We start from the raw sequence: 18,162 nt of genomic DNA, 5'->3' as shown, positions 1-18,162 counted from the left end.
AGTCTTCAGTCCTCTATTCTCTTCCCCTCTCTTTCTACACACTACTACAAAGTCTCGCTCTGTCGCCCAGGCTGGAGTGCAGTGGTGCGATCTCAGCTCACTGCCACCTCCACCTCCTGGTTCAAGCAATTCTCCTGCCTCAGCCTCCCGAGTAGCTAGGATTACAGGCACGCACCACTACACTTGGCTAATTTTTGTATTTTTAGTAGAGATGGGGTTTCACCATGTTGACCAAGCTGGTCTCGAACTCCTGACCTCAAGTGATCCACTCGCCTCAGCCTCCCAAAGTGCTGGGATTACATGCATGAGTCACCACACCCAGCCACCACACACAACTTCTGATCAAGCTCATCCACTCCTATGGCCTCAACTTGCTCCTATGTGCTCATCTCTCCCAAACTAACATCTTTCCTGAGCTCTAGACCGGCTTTCAGTTGCCTAGTGAACATTTCAACACAGATGTGATCCAGCCTGTCAGAAATCAAACTGAGTAGCTTCTTCCCCCTTCCTCCATGATATGGTTTAGCTGTGTCCTCACCCAAATCTCATCATGAATTGTAGCTCCCATAATCCTCATGTGTCATGGGGGGGTCCCGGTGGGAGGTAATTCAATCATAGGGGCAGGGTTTTCCCATGCTGTTCTGGTGATAGTGAATAAATCTCATGAGATCTGAGATTTATTCACTCTGCATGATCTCTTGCCAGCCGCCATGTTAGATGTTCCTTTGCTCCTCCTTGGCTTTCCATCATGATTGTGAGGCCTCACAAGCCATGTGAAACTGTGAATCCATAAACCTCTTTTTCTTTATAAATTACCCAGTCTGGGTATGTCTTTATTAGCAGCATGAGAACAGACTAATACACCCCACCACTTGGTCTTTCCCTTTCATTCTCAGTTTCAGCTAATTGTCCAGGTCATGCCTGCTTCAACTTCAATTCTTCTCTGTCCTTCCCACTCCATACTGAATGGGGCACTAAATGTCACCAATTCTACATTTTAGGTTATCTTTTCTTCATTCCAACTGCCATACCCAATGCCCTCATCAACTCTCATCTGGGCAGGATAACGGCCTAACTGGTCTTCGCCTCTTCTTTCTCTCCCCAGTCCAACCCATCCTGGAGTCTCTCATTTTATAACACAAGCTTGATTATTACTACTTCACTTCAAACCTTTTAATAACTCTCCACACTCCCTGATATCTGGGCCCAAATAACCTTTTCAGTTCCATTTCCAAGCATGAGCTGTCTGTCCTAAGGTGTCTTCTGTCCTACCTTAACCCCCTGGATCTTCAGAGAAGCTACAATATTCTGTGTAAGGAGTTTTGTACAGAGTGCCCTCCTCTCACTTCCTATGCCTTAGATCAACATATATAAAGGACCAACTTTGTACTCTCTACTTCTCCCCTCAAAATCTACTTGGGGGCCAGGTGCTATGGCTCACGCCTGTAACCCAGCACTTTGGGAGGCTGAGGTGGGAGGATCACTTGAGGCCAGGAGTTTGAGATCAGCCTGGGCAACATAGAAAGACCTTATCTCTACAAAAATAAAAATATAAAAAGTAAAAAAATCTACTTGATAAACCTATTCTCATTCTTCAAAGACAGGACAAATTTCACTTTCTCTCTGCAGCCTTCCCTGACTTTCCTCAATGGCAAAACCACTGAACTGCCTCATTTGCACTCCCCAGAATTTTGTTCCTACCTCTAGAATGGTACCTATCATAAGACCCCTGTATGCTCTTAGAGCATAGGGACCACCAATATTCATTTATGTATCCCCAGCACTGACTGCAAATGCCACCAGGCTTATAACAAGAACTCTGTAAGTACTGAAGTAGTAAATCTCTAAATTTGACTCTTATCATGAAGGCAGTAAGTTTTTGAGAAAATCAGTCTGATGGGAATAGAGAGATTCCAAGTAAGGAAGCACGGAACGCCACTAGGGGAAGATCCTTCCTGGTCACTCTCAAATCTCATAGAGGTGGCTGCCTGCTCTGCCAGTACGTAAGGACGTACTCCTCTCCCTAGCCATAGCACCTTCTTTCAGAACACAACATGTGTTCTTAAAGCATAAAAGGGCCTCACTGTGCCCCCACTGTGACCCACAGCATCACTGTCCTAATGCTGTGATCTCAGCTACCTGTGATCTTGCCACATCAATAAATGAATCTAAAGTTGCATTAAAAACAAATAGGTGTAAAACGGCCTATAGAGCCCTAAGAAGGAGAATATATTCTGAGATCAATAACTGAGAAGTGAACTCAATTTTAATTTTTTCAAAAGCTTTGCTTTCTGATATCTTGCCTCATTATGGCCCAGGTATATTGCTTCCCTTTTCCTGTAGCCTTCAAATCACTTAAGCCCATAAAGCATTTAATTTGTATTACAAGTTAGGCCCCACTTCAGACTGAGGTCCCAGAGGTACTTGAACAACCCCTAGGCCAGCGGCTCAGTTCATAAGCAGTAATATGCTGATCCATATTGTGTACAAAGGACTGTTCTAGATGAAATGAGACCAGTCCCTGCCCTGAGGGAGCTTCTATGTCAGAGGCAGAAGCATTTAAAGCATATATGAGCACAGTACAATGAGTTCCATGGTGGAAATGTATGCAGTCCACACAGGGGGACATGGCTGGTCAAGGAACAGAGAGTCTTGAGCTGGCTATGTCCCTGGTTCCTGAAATGCGCTCTCACCTCAGTGTATCACCCAATATTTATTCAGCCTCTACTACAAACTTTCTACTCTCAAGGAACTTCCACTTGGGTTCAGTTTTAGCAAATAGATTCCTGTCTTATTCTGTTATACTAGAGTACCTTCCAGAAGTATCATTTCTCTAGGATGAGGGCCCTACCTTTCACTAAGCCAAACCTTCCAGGAACTTGAGTTCTACCTTTGGAATTCAAGTCCCATTATTGGGTCTGCCTCCCTGATGCTGAGTGTACATCCCTGCCTGTCCTTCCCCTACTGTCCTCTGGCTGGAACCCCTGATACTGCCCTTTGCCCACTGTGCCCCAGTGTCCTCATCCATAAACTGAGGATAATAATAGTATCTCCCACCATGGAATATTGTGAGGACTAATGAGACCAGTTTGGCACATGCTAAATACTCAATAACTGTCATCATCATTATTATCTTTATTACTAAGATCCTTGCCACACTGTCTCCCTCATCCATGGACTTTCCTTCCCGATAATGTGTGAGCTAGGGGCAAGAAGGGGCCCTCCTAGTCATGCCAATCCTTACTGAGGTTCTGTGGGCTCAGTTCAGCCTTCAGAGGCTGGCCACCCAAACCCAGCTGGGAAAACCAAGTACCTCTCAGTGTCAAGTAGCCATAAGCTAGGTTGGCCAGAGCTCGTGCACATTTCCAGTGATGGTCCCCAAAAATAATCCGAGAAAGGATGACACATCGAATCAGCTCCTTGTTTGCTTGAGTATTCTGTAGAGTACAGAAGTGATTATACTTTTTGGAAAGGAAGAGAAGTCTCTACCCCATGGACTTATCACTGGAACACAGGACTGAATTCACCTGTCATCTTTTTTCTCTTCTCTTTCCTTCTCATCCTGTGTCTAATCCATCAGGTCTGGTTGGATCCACATTCCCCCTAAATCCTAAAACCAAGCTCTTCTCCTCATTTCTGCCATGAGTACCTAGTCCAGGCCACCCTCACCTTTGACCTGGCTGGCCACAGCAGCCCCTTCCAACTGCTTCCTCTCTGGCCCCACGGTCTACTTTCTACATAATAGCCAGAGTGACTTCTTTTAACCTTTTATCATGAAAAACTTTATTAATATACAAAATAGCATGAAAAATGAACAGTAGCGTGATCAGTGATCCACTCCTGGCCAATCTTGTTTCATATCTAGACCCCTCATCCACCCATCCTCACCTTAAATTGAAGCAAATCAGACATTCCATTGTTGCCTCTGTAAACATTTTGTAAATACCTCTAAAAGATATGGACTTAGAAACATAACCACAAAATCATTATCTCACCAAAATATTAACAATAATTCCTTAAAATCAAATATCTAATCACAGAAATTGAATTTTTTAAATAATTTGACTGTCCACATTGTGAGATCAGTCTCTTTTCATCTATAGGTTACTTTTCCATCTCTAATTCTTTTTCTTACAAATTATTTGAAAAAGCTGAATCATTTTGTCTAGTATTTCCCACAGACATAAATTCTGATGTCTGCGTCCTCATGGTGTTGCATCATGTCCCTCCATTCTCTGTTCTGCCTTTATATTAGTAGTTGGGTTTAGAAGTTTGGTTAATTTCAGCTTTGAATTCTTTTTTTTACAAAATGACTTCATGGCTACTGGTATGTTCTTCCAGCAGAATACATCTACTATCTGGTTTTTTCTCTGATATTAGGAAAACTACATGGAAAATTAACAAAAGATTATAAAATGCAAATATACTAATTCTATCATTCCTTCTTCATACATTAGCTGGAATAATTCTACAAGGAGAATTTCTCCTCCTCTACTTTTTGGTTACCCAATAGTACAGTTCATGTTGGAAAGGCAGGACACATGGTTTATTCTTGCCCTTTCTTTACTATCTTTCAGAAAAATGAATTCTTCACTAGCATCCTCTAATTGCGATCAAATAGCTTGTTATTATTATTAGAAACATGGATTTTTAAACGTATTTTATGTGTTTATATCTTAAGATATAAATTAGATCATGACTTTCCTGTTCAAAATCTTCCAACAGCTTCCCGCTTTTTCTTCTTAATACAATTCAAAGTCCTCACCATGGCTTCCAAGGCTCTGCATAATCTGACCCAACCCCAATCACCTCTGGACTTCCTTTTCTACCACTCTTTCCTCCTACTCTGTCTGCTAGAACTACACTGACCAGCGGTTCCTGAACATCACCAACTAACTTCCAATGTAGGGCTGTGCACATGCTGCTCCCACTGCTCAGGACACTCTTCCATGTCATTCACTTTCTCATTTCATTTTCACTTTTCTTATCAACAGGCCTTTTTTGGCCACCTTATCTAAAATAGATGCTACTTCATCACTCAATATCCCATTACCTATTTTACTTTTTCTTCATAGCACTTACTTCTATCTAATATTGTATTAGCTATTACTTTTGTTTTTCTATTATCTCCCCAAATAGAAGATAAGTCCCTTGAGGACAGAAGTTTATTCCTCATGTTCGCTGTTATCTGCCCAGTACACACAGGTGTAACACATTCAATATTTGCTGAATGAATCATTTATTAGCAAGGTTAAAGATGGGTTGGGGAAAATAATCGTCTACCCCTATAGAAGTGACAGGTAAAGCTCTCTAAGAAATCACTGAACTGCATCCTCAAGTCATATATTTCAGTGACTTTACAAACACAGCCATTATTGGCTGAACCAGTCGATAGGGTCAGGCATTTTTTTCCTGGTAAAGTGAAAATAGCACTTCAAGGAACCAAAAACCTAAAGTTTCAGCCCTGGTTCTAATGTTTGTTTACTGATTGTGTTGCTTTGGGGCAGGCCACTTTGATCTCAGCTTCCTTTTCTGAGATTTGGAAACCTGTATCATATACCTCATGGAGTTACTGCAAGGAAAAAAAAATAGTGTCCAAATGATTCAGTGTTGTTAGGTCAGATCTAAATGTAACCCGTTTGAAGAATAATGTACAGGTAACCAAAGTAACCCATTTAAAGAGTAATGTTAGATAAGATACAGCAGTACCATAAGTGATTCCAAGGAATACACTCCTTCCGGATTCCTATCTCCTATCCAACTTCATGTTTTACCTGCCCCCTGCTCAAATATACAGAAGCAAGCAATGGTAGAAGGAAACTTCCCCTGATGCTTCCAAAACATCCATTTAGTCAGCATTTTTTAGAGTTCACCATGGGCTGACCACAGCAAATACTAAGTTCTCTTTCAAGGAAGAAGCATCATGCCATGAAAAAATCACTGGAATGGGAGACCAAAGCTTTGGCTCTGGACATTGTATATTCATCCTCGAACTCCTTGACTTGGAGAAACTGGGACAACCAATACGGGCTCCAGAGGTCATCCCAGCACTACTGCTGCTGACATGGCATCCCCTGCCCTTCAGGGCTAGGAGTACTAGATTGGGTTTGATTAAAAAAAAATAACAGTGTTATTGAGCTATAATTGATATACAAAGAACTGCACCTGTTCACTGTATACAATCTGATGAGTTTGGGATTTGAGTTAGATTTCTCTCCTAAGATCTAAATCTTTGTCATTATCCAATCTGGCCAAGGAGTTTTCAAGCCTTGAAAACCCCCACTTACACTCTATGGCAGATGGTACTTGTGTGTTTTTAGAAATGATCCTTCTAGCCTGGATTTGTGAATCACTAATGGGTCCAGGCCAGGATGACTGTCCTTTGCAAGGTCCTTGGGTCATTTACAGAGATAAATTTACAAATATCCATCTAGAGAGATACTTCAGAGGCAAATGATAGAAAATGAAACCTCTCTAGATTACTTTTTTCCCCTTGGCTAGGAGTAGCCAGGAAGTCAAGGTACAAACTCTTCTGTTGATAAATCATGCTCTAGAAGCAGGCTGGTGCCTGTGTTCTAATAATGAGAGTCAATGTCTTGCTGTCTCAGTTTCCTGGATTTTGAATACTCATGCTCACAAACCTGCTCTGAGATCTTTGACTCAAGTCTTTGACTTGCTCTTAGAAATGCATACTTGGAATCTTTGACCTCCACTGCTACCTCCTGTTTCTGGCCCTTTGGTTTGTTTATGATTCCACTGTAACCAAGGGCATCTTACCCATATCCTTTCCAGGCCAGAGCTTAGACCTGCCTGACTACCTGTTCTCAACCTCCTGCCTTACTATCCCAGCCTTTTTGTTACCTAAGAGATAGCATCCTGAAACCTTCCAGGATGTATATATGTATGTATATATGTATACACACACACACACACACACACACACACACACACGTACGTATTTGTATATATATGCATATATGTATATATGTGTGTGTGTGTGATTTTTATTTTTTTTTTTTTTTTTTTTGAGACAGATCTACTGTTGTTGGCCTGGCTGGATAAGGCTGACTCACTCACTGCAACTCTGCCGGGATTACAGGCATGCGCCACCATGCCCGGCTAATTTTTGTATTTTTAGTAGAGACAGGGTTTCACCATGTTGGCCAGGCTGGTCTTGAACTCCTGACATCAGGTGATCCGCCTGCCTTGGCCTCCCAAAGTGCTGGGATTACAGGTGAGAGCCACCACGCCCAGCTATTTTTTTTTTTTTTTAATTTTAAGTTAAAGGTAACAGCAACAAAAATAACCAAATGATAATTTTTAGGTTTTTCAAATTTTTATTTTATTTTTTTAGAGACAGGGTCTCATTCTGTTACCCAGGCTGGAGTGCAGTGGCACAATCACGGGCTCCCTGTGGCCTCAATTTCCTGGGCACGAGCTGCTATCCTGTCTCAGCTTCCCAAGTAGCTGGGACTACAGGCTCCCTCCACCATGCCTGGCTGATTTTTAATTTTTTTTATAGAGACAGGGTCCCACTATGTTACTCACACTGGCCTCAAGAGATCCTCCCACCTCGATTTCCCAAGGTGTTGGGATTACATGCATGAGCCACTGCACCTGGCTTAATTTTTAGTTTAAAGCTAGGAGCAGAAATGCCCCAAGGAGGAACAGTCAATGAACCATGCATGGAACCAGAAGGTGGGCTGGCTACCTAAGTAGGCTCTGCTTTGTTTTCTGCTACTTACAAAGAAATATGACCCCTTCCTCTATTTCATATGCTTCAATCTGCATCAAAGGCAAAGCTTCTCTAATCAGGAACATATTTTTAAATGGAAACAAAATTTTAGTGAGTTTTTTGTTTTACCATTTTTTCCTTAATCAGCTGAGCTACTTTCTTCTGGGAATGGGCTAATTTCTCTTTGGGATGAGACATACAGTCTACGGCCTTCTCCTCCTCTTTAGCTTTAGTTTCCTCTTCACTCTCTCCACACCCACCAGTGGGATACAACTCATCTGTTTGCTGGTGAGCTGGGATCTTGGTTTGCTGTGACCTGTAGGTATGAGAGAGGCAGGGATTCAGGATTTAACCTTTGCCATCTCAAACAAGGTAAAATTGAAGGGCATAGCTCTCCCAACTAGGGGATAGGGACATGATTTCTAACATAAACCTGAAGGAATAAAGCTAGGCAGTAAACTCACGTCGCCCTCAAAGCCTAGCATTAAGACAGCAATGTGGTGGTTCAAATGAAGCCAATTTATAGAGGTACAGCTCTGCTGCTTACTAATCACATGATCCTAACCAAGTTATTAATTTACTTCTCTGTAAAATGAGAATATGGATGCCTACTTGATGAGGTGATGGGATTAAATGAGATAATACTCATAAATCAGTTAGCACAGTGTGTGGCATTCACTAAGTGTTTCTTTCATGTTAGCTATTAGTATATCATTAGCTCCAGGAAAGGGCTGCTGCTTCTACAAATGAGGGTGTTGAACTGGAGGATCCCCAGGAATATCTGTGTTCTAAAATTCTGATCCAAACAAGGAAAGAAAATGGATAGAATGAAATAAGGGAAAGGAAACCAACATTTTGAGGGTAGACTTTGCGTGTCTTCTTTCTCATATCTTAAAACTTCAACATGTGATGGCCAAGAAAAGAGGACATGGGTCCCACCAGAGAGAGGGAGGGAATCCCACACTACGTCAAGTGCAGATTCAGAGCAGAAACATCCTTAGTTGTGTTAAAAAGAACTATATCCTAACATCACCAGAAAAATCAATAAAGTGCTACAGAAGAAACAGAATTTTGAGATCTTAGGAGTAACAATAGAAATTTTAAGTATAAATAAGTCTGCCAAAGGACTCATCTTTGTACTCACAGTAACTCAAAAGTTCAGCCACTGAGTAGTTTTTAAAATAAAATTTACCTTTCTTTTCCACTGATTGCTTAAACAGTGAATGTTCAATGTTTAAATAAAAAGAAAATTCAGAAAAGCACAAAAAGCTTAAAGAGTGAATGTTCAATGTTTAAATAAAAAAAAATTCAGAAAAGCACAAAAAGAAAATAACTGCCAAGTGTAACCTTTTTTTTTTTTTTTTTTTTGCTGTTGCTGCTTGCTCTTTGGGTCCGTGCCACCTTTAAGAGCTGTATGCCAAGTGTAATCTTTTACACCAGGTTTGAAAAATGACATGCTAATATCCTTCTAGAGTCCTATTCTAACTAACTTATCAAGAGGCACGTGGGCAAACCAGGTTGTGTAGATAGGGAAGCAGCATTTCTTCAGGCCCAAGCGCAGGCAGGCTTGCCTTCTGCCCACAGACGAGTGTGCTTTCAGTGGACAAGCTTACTTGATGGGACAGCCAGGGAAGGGTGGCGATGTGACCTGATCAGAAGACAGGTGATAAACTTCCTTTTCTCTGCATGGTGAATTCCATACTCCTCCTTCAAGATGCAACTCAGATGTCATCACTCCTGGAAGTCTTTCACTGGAGTAGCAATAAAGGCAGCCTCCAAAGGGCCTTCAAAAATTTCCCCCAAACTGCTAGTACGCTGTGGTCTTTTTTTATTGTTGTTTGATTTTTTAATTGTTGTTTCTTTGGTTTGTTTCTGAGTCTTCTTTGCCTCCTGGCAAAGTAAACTTCAACACGGCAGGGGCTGAGGCTCATTTGTTTCTGAAAACCTGATATCTGGCTCATAGTAAAAATAAATAATAGCCTGTTAAATGATGAACAAATGAATGAGAAAAGAATGTGCAGTCTTTCGAATGTTTGAAAAATATTGAGGAGAGAGGAAATCTGTGGCAAGAGATCATAAGTCGGCTGACTCTGGGCATGCTGCCTATGAGCTAGCCCTGTTCTGCAAGGAGCAGTTAAAAAAATAAAGAGATCATACCTCAATAGAAAATTTTGCTTAAGCTGCATATTTCACAGACCTAGAGCAGAAGTTAAATCTATTGGAGTCATCAAACAGATTGCTAATTATGGATATTAAAAATTATAAGCCCGAAATATTTTAAATTAAGCCTTGAATAACATTAAGGTAAGACCAAAGGTAGCAAGCTTCAACCTCAGGGACTTCAAAGGAATGAGAAACATTGAGGTCTTGACAAATAATTTGAGAATGTAAATCCCTGAACTAGCTTTGAACATCATGTTATAAAAGGTGAGAAAGATGGCTAGAGAATCTTGACCAGTCAGACATCTCAAAGGATGGTCAGAATGAAAAGAATAGGAGGTTGAATGGAAGGTCTGCCTTGCCAGGCTTATAACTTATTCCATATGTTACCATCATAAATAGAAATTCTGATTAGTAATGTTCAATATAAATTATCTGATTATTTCCCAGATATTTTACTGTGAACTTAACATTTTTATGAACTTCAATTTTTACAGTCATATAACCCTTAACCTCAAGATATTTTATGAATTTAAACTTATGCTGGCCGGGCGCGGTGGCTCACGCTTGTAATCCCAGCACTTTGGGAGGCCGAGGCGGGCGGATCACGAGGTCAGGAGATCGAGACCACGGTGAAACCCCGTCTCTACTAAAAATACAAAAAAATTAGCTGGGCGTGGTGGCGGGCGCCTGTAGTCCCAGCTACTCGGAGAGGCTGAGGCAGGAGAATGGCGTGAACCCAGCAGGCGGAGCTTGCAGTGAGCTGAGATTGCACCACTGCACTACATCCTGGGCGACAGAGCGAGACTCCGTCTCAAAATAAATAAATAAATAAATAAATAAATAAATAAACAAACAAACTAACTTATGCTATCTAGGCCGGGCACAGTGGCTCACACCTCTAATTCCAGCACTTTGGAAGGCCAAGGTGCGTGGATCACTCGCAGTCAGGAGTTCGAGACCAGCCTAGCCAACATGGTGGAACCCTGTATTTCCTAAGAAATACCACAATGAGACTGTAATCCCAGCTACTCAGGAGGCTGAGGCATGAGAATGGCTTGAACCTAGGAGGCAAAGGGTGCAGTGAGCTGAGATCACACCACTGCGCTCCAGCCTGGGTGAAAGAGCAAGACGCTGTGCAGGGAGCCGAAGGCCCATGGGATGTGACCAACTCAGCATTCCACTGGAGACGATATGATCAAACAGCAAACTGTTTATCATGAATGCATCATGTGAGCAAACTCACGAGTGCTCCTGCTGACAGAAGGTTTGCTAGAGGCAATCACTCCCTGGGGCTGAGGTTATCTACTGTGACATCTAGAGCCTGTTGTTTGAGGAATGCAGTCTTGCAAGCCTACTCTGGACTAAGCAGCTGACCTCTTCTTCCACCCCTCTTCTCATCATCTCTTTTGCCAAATAAATACAGAGGGCTGTGTACAGCTCAGGGCCTTTGTCCACTACAGGCAAGGTGTCCCTGACTCCTTCTTCCAAATATACTCTTTTGTCTCTTGTCTTTTATTCCCACGTTCACCCCTCCTTTGTTCAGTCCACCAGGGATTGTGACAGGTTACATAGGAGCGCCCCAAACAGTGACAGAATCCAGTGCTCCACAACTCTATCTCAAAAAAGAAATGCTATCCAACATGGTAACTACTAGCCACATGTGGCTATCAAGCACATGAAATATTGCTAGTCTGAATTAAGATGTGCTGTAAATGTAAAATATGTGCTGTATTTTAAAGAGTATAAAAAGATAACCAAATATTTCATTAATAATTTTAGCATATTTTGTATATATTGAAATAAAGAAAATATAGTATTGAAATTAAATTCTTGTGTTTCATTTCACCTTTTAATGTGGGTAGCAAAAAATTTTAAATTACATATGTGGCTTGCATTATATTTCTATTTGATGGCACTGGTATAGAGCAGTGGTTCCCAACTAAGGATGACTTTGCCCCGAGGGGAAATCTGGCAGCGTCTAGAGACATTTTTGCTTGTCACAACTGGAGCTAGCACTACTGGCATCTAGTGGATAGTGGCCAAGGATGCTGCTAAAAATCCTATAATATATAGGACAACCCTCCACAACAAACAATTATCCAACCCCAATGTCAACAGTGCAGAGATTGAGAAACCCTGGTATAGAGAATGGTTAAAGAATGGACTCTAGCTGGGCACAGTGGCTCATGACTGTAATCCCAGCACTTTGAGAGGATGAGGCAGGAGGATCACTTGAGCCCAGGAGTTCGAGACCAGCCTAGGTAACATAATGAGAACCCATCTCTACAAAAACGTAAAAATTAGCCAGGTATGGTGGTGTGTGCCTGTAGTCCCAGCTACTCGGGAGGCTGAGGTGGGAGGATCTCTTGAGCCCAAGAGGCCAAGGCTGCAGTGAGCCGTGATTGCACCACTGCACTCTAGCCTGGGTGACAGAGCAAGACTGTCTCTAAAAACAAAACAAGAATGGATTGATTCTAGAGTCAGAATGCCCAGTTTAAAACACCACTTACTAGCTGTGCAACTTTGGGCAAACTCCCTAACATCTCTTTGATTCATACTCATCTATAAAATGTACCTCCTTCGCAGGGCTTGGGGGGATTAAATCAGCTAAGATGTTTAAGGTACTTAGAACAGAGCCTGGCACATAGTATGTGCTCAATAAGTATTAGACGATATGAAAGTTTTATTTACTCTATTTTGTAAAACTTAATTTTCTCATTAACTTTGTTATAGCTAACTCTCTACAACTTTGCCAATCTTGTTATAACTAATCTATTTTTATTTTAAAACCTTTCAAAATTTCCTTAAGTTGGGAAAAAGCAATCTTCTATCATGCATAGGTTGTAAATACAAATAGATATTAAAGCACATCACAGAAACACAACCGTCTTTTTTTTGTTTTTTTGTTTTGTTTTGTTTTTGTTTGTTTTGAGACAGGGTCTCTATCGCCCAGACTGGAGTGCAGTGGCGCAATCTCAGCTCGCCGCAACCTCTGCCTCCGGGTTCAAGCTATTCTCCTGCTTCAGCCTCCCAAGTAGCTGGGATTACAGTCACATGCCGGCTACCGCCCAGCTAATTTTTGTATTTTTAGTAGAGACGGGGTTTCACCATGTTAGCCAGGCTGGTCGTGAACCCTTCTCTTTTATATAATGTTCATGCAAAACTCCTCACCTAGGCTTGCCTTAAGCAGGAGGTCCCAGTGTTTCAGCCCAGTGAGTACCTGTGATGTCAAAATTCTGTGATACTTACATACGGAAGCAGAAATCCCAGTCGATGTCATTGCTAACAGTTGGGATACGGATGGGGCTCGCTTGCATCTTCTTCCTACCAAGAATCAGGTAAGGTAAGCTTTGAGAGAAAAGGCTGGGTGTCTGTTCTGTTTTCCCCCTCTGGTTTGCTATTAACATTAAACTAAAACTGCTCAAATATATAACCCATTCCAAATCCACAGACTATGCATACTCAGATATGGAGACCACTGGAAAACAGACATTTGCCAAATTAAATGTCTAAGTTAAATTTCTTTCCCCTAATTTCAACTCCACCCTACTTCTCCCAAATCCCTGGCCTTTATGTCTCAAAGCAAGCACATTTACAGTTCCTGGGTCATCAAAACTATGGTCACCTACTTAACTCAGATATTGTTTTTGCAAGTCTGACGGCATAATGGATTTAAGCAAAGCAACCAGCTCTCAGTGGTAAATGAAGCACAGCCAGTGTATTGGTTAATTCTGCCTTTTTTTTTTTTCCCCCTGGGGTCATTTCACTAATTAATAGCAGATTCTAGTAAAGGGGTCATGAGGCGGGTACAGAGGCTCACGCCTGTAATCCCAGCACTGTGGGAAGCCGAGGCGGGTGGATCACCTGAGTTCAGGAGTTCAAGACCAGTCTGGCCAACATGGTGAAACCCCGTCTCTACTAAAAATACAAAATTTAGTCGGCTGTGGTGGTGCACGCCTGTAGTTCTAGCTACTCGGGAGGCTGAGGCAGGAGAATCGCTTGAACCCGAGACAGAGCGAGACTCCGTCTCAAAATAAAATAAAACAATAAAATGAAATTCATGTGTCTGTTTTAGTTGTTGCTGTTAGATGATGGGGGAAACCTCGGAAGCACAGGACGAAAAGTGTGATTTCTAAATATAGTATTTGTGAAATTCAACTCTCAAGGAAGGCTATGCCAGTCGCTTAAATCAAATCCAAGTCGAACGCAGTTATTTACTGAACATTAACATCCACCAAGTCGCCTCTCATTTCACCCTCCAGAATCACTAATTCCCGCCGAGCCCTGAGTGGATTTCTGACCCAGGCTCCAGAGCATCCACTCTCCGAAAATCAGAAAGGGAGACTCACTAATTTCTCTTTTTAACCTCCTCTTTAAACACTATGCCCATAGCAAGGAGTTCTGATCTCTCAAACTCCCGGAGTCTGTTCCTATGACGTTCCGCATGGCCCTGAACACCAAACTCTGGCCCCCCTCAAGGACGAATCGCTCCTCTTTTACCGCTGTGGTTCCGCGGTAACTCCGTAAGCCCTGACGCCGCAGGTCGAACGCTGCTTAGAGGTGCCCCTGCCACGGAGGCTCTAAGAGAACGCGCGAGTGCGCACGGCGCACCTGGCTCAAGGCGGGGAAACCACGCCCCGGAACCAGCCTCCCGGGTCCCTCAGCCCGACTGCGCGGCTTCCTCCCGCTGCGTCGGCCTCCTGACCCTGGTCCAGAGCGGTGCCTCGCGAAAGCTACACAGCCTGCGAGGTCCCCAGTTACCTTTCGCAACCCGGGTTCCGGCCAACGAGACAATAACGTTGCCCTGGGGACGGAACGCTACGGGTCGGCTGGGAGCGCCTGTAGCCATGGCCACGCAGGGCACTTCCGGTTCGGAGAGTCCCTGTGGGCTCCCGCCTACAGCAGCTCTTGCCTTACCCTCCGCTTTGCCGTTCCCGCAGGCTAGAAGCGCACGGCCTCCGGCTCGCCCCAAAACTGGCCGCTGCATATTGTATCTCAGGAGACCTTACCCCTCGGAGGTGAAGGCGTAGGAAGAGAAGATACATTCCGTCCAAGGATGGAAGGGGCCGCCGGGCCCCACGACCCTACCTATTTAAAGCTGCGACGTGTGCGGGCTGTATTCGACGACGATCCCTGGCCACGGTGCACCCCCGCAGCTCCTCAGGAATTTTGTTTTTGTGGACCCCAGAGGAAAGGCTTAGATATGGCTGTTGACTGTGCTGGCACCGTCTGTGTTACCCAGTTAATATTGGAGCTAGGCATGGTTAGGAAAGATGTTGCAGGAAGTGAGTAGGGTAAGTAATCGACTACTAGATCTGCTAATGGTTAGCTGTTGAGCGGGGGAGTCGGGCACATTTAGCACTTAACCCTAAATAATGCAGCCGTATCTTACCCCTTCGTTGGCATGGAATACACGGTGTGTGTAATACACACAAGGTGCAGAGGCAATTGTGGCCATACCCAAACAAACAGCGCCAGCTCTTGCAACGCTGTGTTGAAGGATGTTATTATGAACCCTATCATAGACTAGGCGTATGGCAAGCCAAGTTGGAGTGAATGTGTCCCAGTGGTTTTCAGAAAAGAGCAGACTAGGTGGAGAGACAAGGAGAACATTGAGAATGTGAAAGATGGTATTTACGTTTGGTGTTTGTTTCTTCCAGCTCTAGGATGGAAGTTTAATTGCCATTGATCCAAGACTGCCAAGAAAGCCTTTTTGGAGTTAGGTTGGAGGAATTATTTAAATGAGTTTGCTTGAATATCTCTTAAGTGAAACCTGTACGGTCTGTTAAGATTTAAATCTGTACTTTCGAGCTCCATAGTCACAGTTTTGGAAAGATTCCCCCACTTTATTCTCTTTCCTGAGAAAACTTTCAGCATGGAACAACGATGACAGCAATGAACTTGATTTCAGAATGCCAAAGTTCTGGTTTTGACGCTGTAGCCTGGGCCGAGTCACGGCCAGTGGGTCCCAATTTTCTTGCCTATACAGTGAAAGTATTTGTACCACTTGCATTCTGAAGCTCCTTCTGGTTCCAGGTTTCTGTAAGGGGTAAACGATTTTTATGACTCTGCGAACAGTATTTAACATGTATGGGAGTAAAAAGGAAGAGCCTGTTTCCTGTTCTGCAACATTTATTTCTCTTACCCCTTGTTAAGTTGGTCATCAAATGGAAAGGTTTTAGTGTTCCTTCATTCTAGGAAATGGCTGTGAGATTGTTTCTAAGTATATTAAAGGTAATGTCTCTTTTCTAAACCTTTGCTTTTGCTGATCATTGTGAAGGGAAGTGGAATCAGAACAGGCGCTGAATTCCCATTCCTAAAGCCAACGCTCTAATTCGGCCGCCATTTCATTAGCTCTGACCAGAAGCATGTTGCTTGCATCCATAAAAATTATAAATCAAAATAAAATAACTTTGGCGGCTTTTTTTTTTTTTTTTTTTTTTTGAGACAGAGTCTCACTCTGTGGCCCAGGTTGGAGTGCAGTGGTGTGATCTTGGCTCAGTGCAACCTCCGCCTCCCAGGTTAAAGCAATTCTGTTGCCTCAGCCTCCCGAGTAGCTAGCTGGATTACAGGCGTGCGCCACTACTGTCTGTCTAGTTTTTGTATTTTTAATAGAGACAGGGTTTCACTGTTGGCCAGGCTGGTCTCAAACTCCTGACCTCAGGTGATCTGCCTGCCTCAGCCTCCCAACGTGCTGGGATTACAGGTGTGAGCCACCGTCCAGCCAGAACTTTGAAGACTCTTGAAGTTTTGTGGTATTTTCTTTCCTTGCCATGTTAACCCTGTCCCCCAAATGTAAGCTTTAGTTGTAGTATATACGCTTTTAGGTTTGTTCAGTAACTCTGGGATGGAATCCCACTAATCTGAGCGGATAGTGCTTTTCCACTGTGTGTATTCACATTCCCTCCCCTGATCTGGAGGTAGAGGTGGCAAGCATTGCTATTGCAGAAATTGCATAGAGGAAGCAGTATGGAGGGTTTTTCTAGGCTCTTACAACCCCAAATCAAATGTGATTATCTCCAAGCTATTCTTATCCCAGGAACTGTGAAATTTAAGGCAAGGAAATCCAAATAAACTTTCTCTTGGAATACATTTTTATGGCCTCTCAAGAGAGGGTTAGATGCCTTGCTTCTGAGCTCCCGCAGTATCCTGTCCACAATCTCATCATGACTCTCACATTGTACTGGCACTTCTGTTTATTTGCAAGTTTCTCCAATCTCCATGCATCTATCCATCCACTCAGACAAAAATATTTGTGGAATACCCACTATGTGCCAGATAATGTTCTAAGCAGTAGGAAAGCAAAAGTGAACAAATAAGATAATGATTTTGCTTTCCAGGAATTTATATTCTACTAGATGAAGAAAAACAGAGCTGCTAGTAAACAGTATGGTGTCTCTGCAAGTTATAAAAAGGCACAAGGCTTAGGGAGTATGCAGTGACATTGTATGAATTTGGAAAAAGCCTTTTCCTCCAGCCAGACTCAGACCCCTGCTAAGGAGTACAGCTTTGGGAACAGAGAATGGGCTGGATTTCAGGACTCACTCACTCCCTTAGCCAGAAGAGTCACCTTAAGAAAAAGTGGGCCAGGCGCAATGGCTCACACCTGTAATCCCAGCACTTTGGGAGGCCAAGGCAGGCGGATCGTGAGATCACGATTTCGAGACCAGCCTGGCCAACATGGCAAACCCCATCTCTACTAAAAGTAAAAAATTAGCTGGGTGTGGTGGCAGGTGCCTGTAATCTCAGCTACTTGGGAGGCTGAGGCGGAGAATCACTTGAACCTGGGAGGCAGAGGTTGCAGTGAGCCAAGATCGTTCCATTGCACTCTCAGCCTGGGTGACAAGAGCAAGAATCCATCTTAAAAAAAAAAAAAAAAAGAAAGAAAAAAAACGTGATAAACAGTTATGGAGAAAAATAAAACCAGGTAAGGGATCTAGAAGGTGATGTGGCCATGGTGGGAGGGGTGTACTGTCTTACATAGTGTAGTTAAACAGGGCCTCTCTGACAAGATGACATTGGGAAGATACCTCAAATCGTGCAACAAATTGTGCAAATATCTAGAAGAACATTCTAAGATGTTAACAGCAAGTGCAAAAGCCCTGAGGCAGGAACAAGTTTAATGGAGTCAAAGAACAGCAAAGGGCAGTAAGAATGAGGAGGAAAGAGACAAAAGACTATGCCAGTAAAGTAGTGGGGCATCAGCTCATGGAGGGCCTTATAGGCAATTCATCCGTCTAAATATTCATCTACCCACTCAGTGA

General features: G+C 43.0%; 1 protein-coding gene across 4 annotated transcripts in view; it reads right to left on the bottom strand.

Moving 5' to 3' along the window:
* TTC23L (tetratricopeptide repeat domain 23 like) overlaps positions 1-14,652 on the bottom strand; it is a 60,095-nt gene extending 45,443 nt beyond the window's left edge. For 2 of the 4 annotated variants that reach the window (XR_009210446.1, XM_058430004.1), the window contains exons 1-4: positions 14,510-14,652; positions 13,148-13,222; positions 7,865-8,051; positions 3,314-3,437 (exon numbers count right to left, since the gene is read on the bottom strand). Coding sequence is in view for 3 of the 4 variants with exons in the window: in XM_058430004.1 (XP_058285987.1) it covers positions 3,314-3,437; positions 7,865-8,051; positions 13,148-13,215 (379 nt within the window). In the remaining variant the exon portion in view is untranslated. Of the gene's footprint in view, positions 1-3,313; positions 3,438-7,864; positions 8,052-13,147; positions 13,223-14,247 lie in introns of all 4 variants that reach the window. The other 2 variants (XM_058430006.1, XM_058430005.1) reach the window with 2 other exon arrangements.
* Between the last annotated feature and the right edge of the window lie 3,510 nt (positions 14,653-18,162).

The sequence above is a fragment of the Hylobates moloch genome, unplaced genomic scaffold, assembly GCF_009828535.3.
Source record: "Hylobates moloch isolate HMO894 unplaced genomic scaffold, HMol_V3 SCAFFOLD_17, whole genome shotgun sequence".
Lineage (NCBI taxonomy): Eukaryota > Metazoa > Chordata > Mammalia > Primates > Hylobatidae > Hylobates > Hylobates moloch.
Note: the sequence above shows the minus strand (reverse complement) of the source record. Positions and strands in the feature narration are given on the sequence as shown.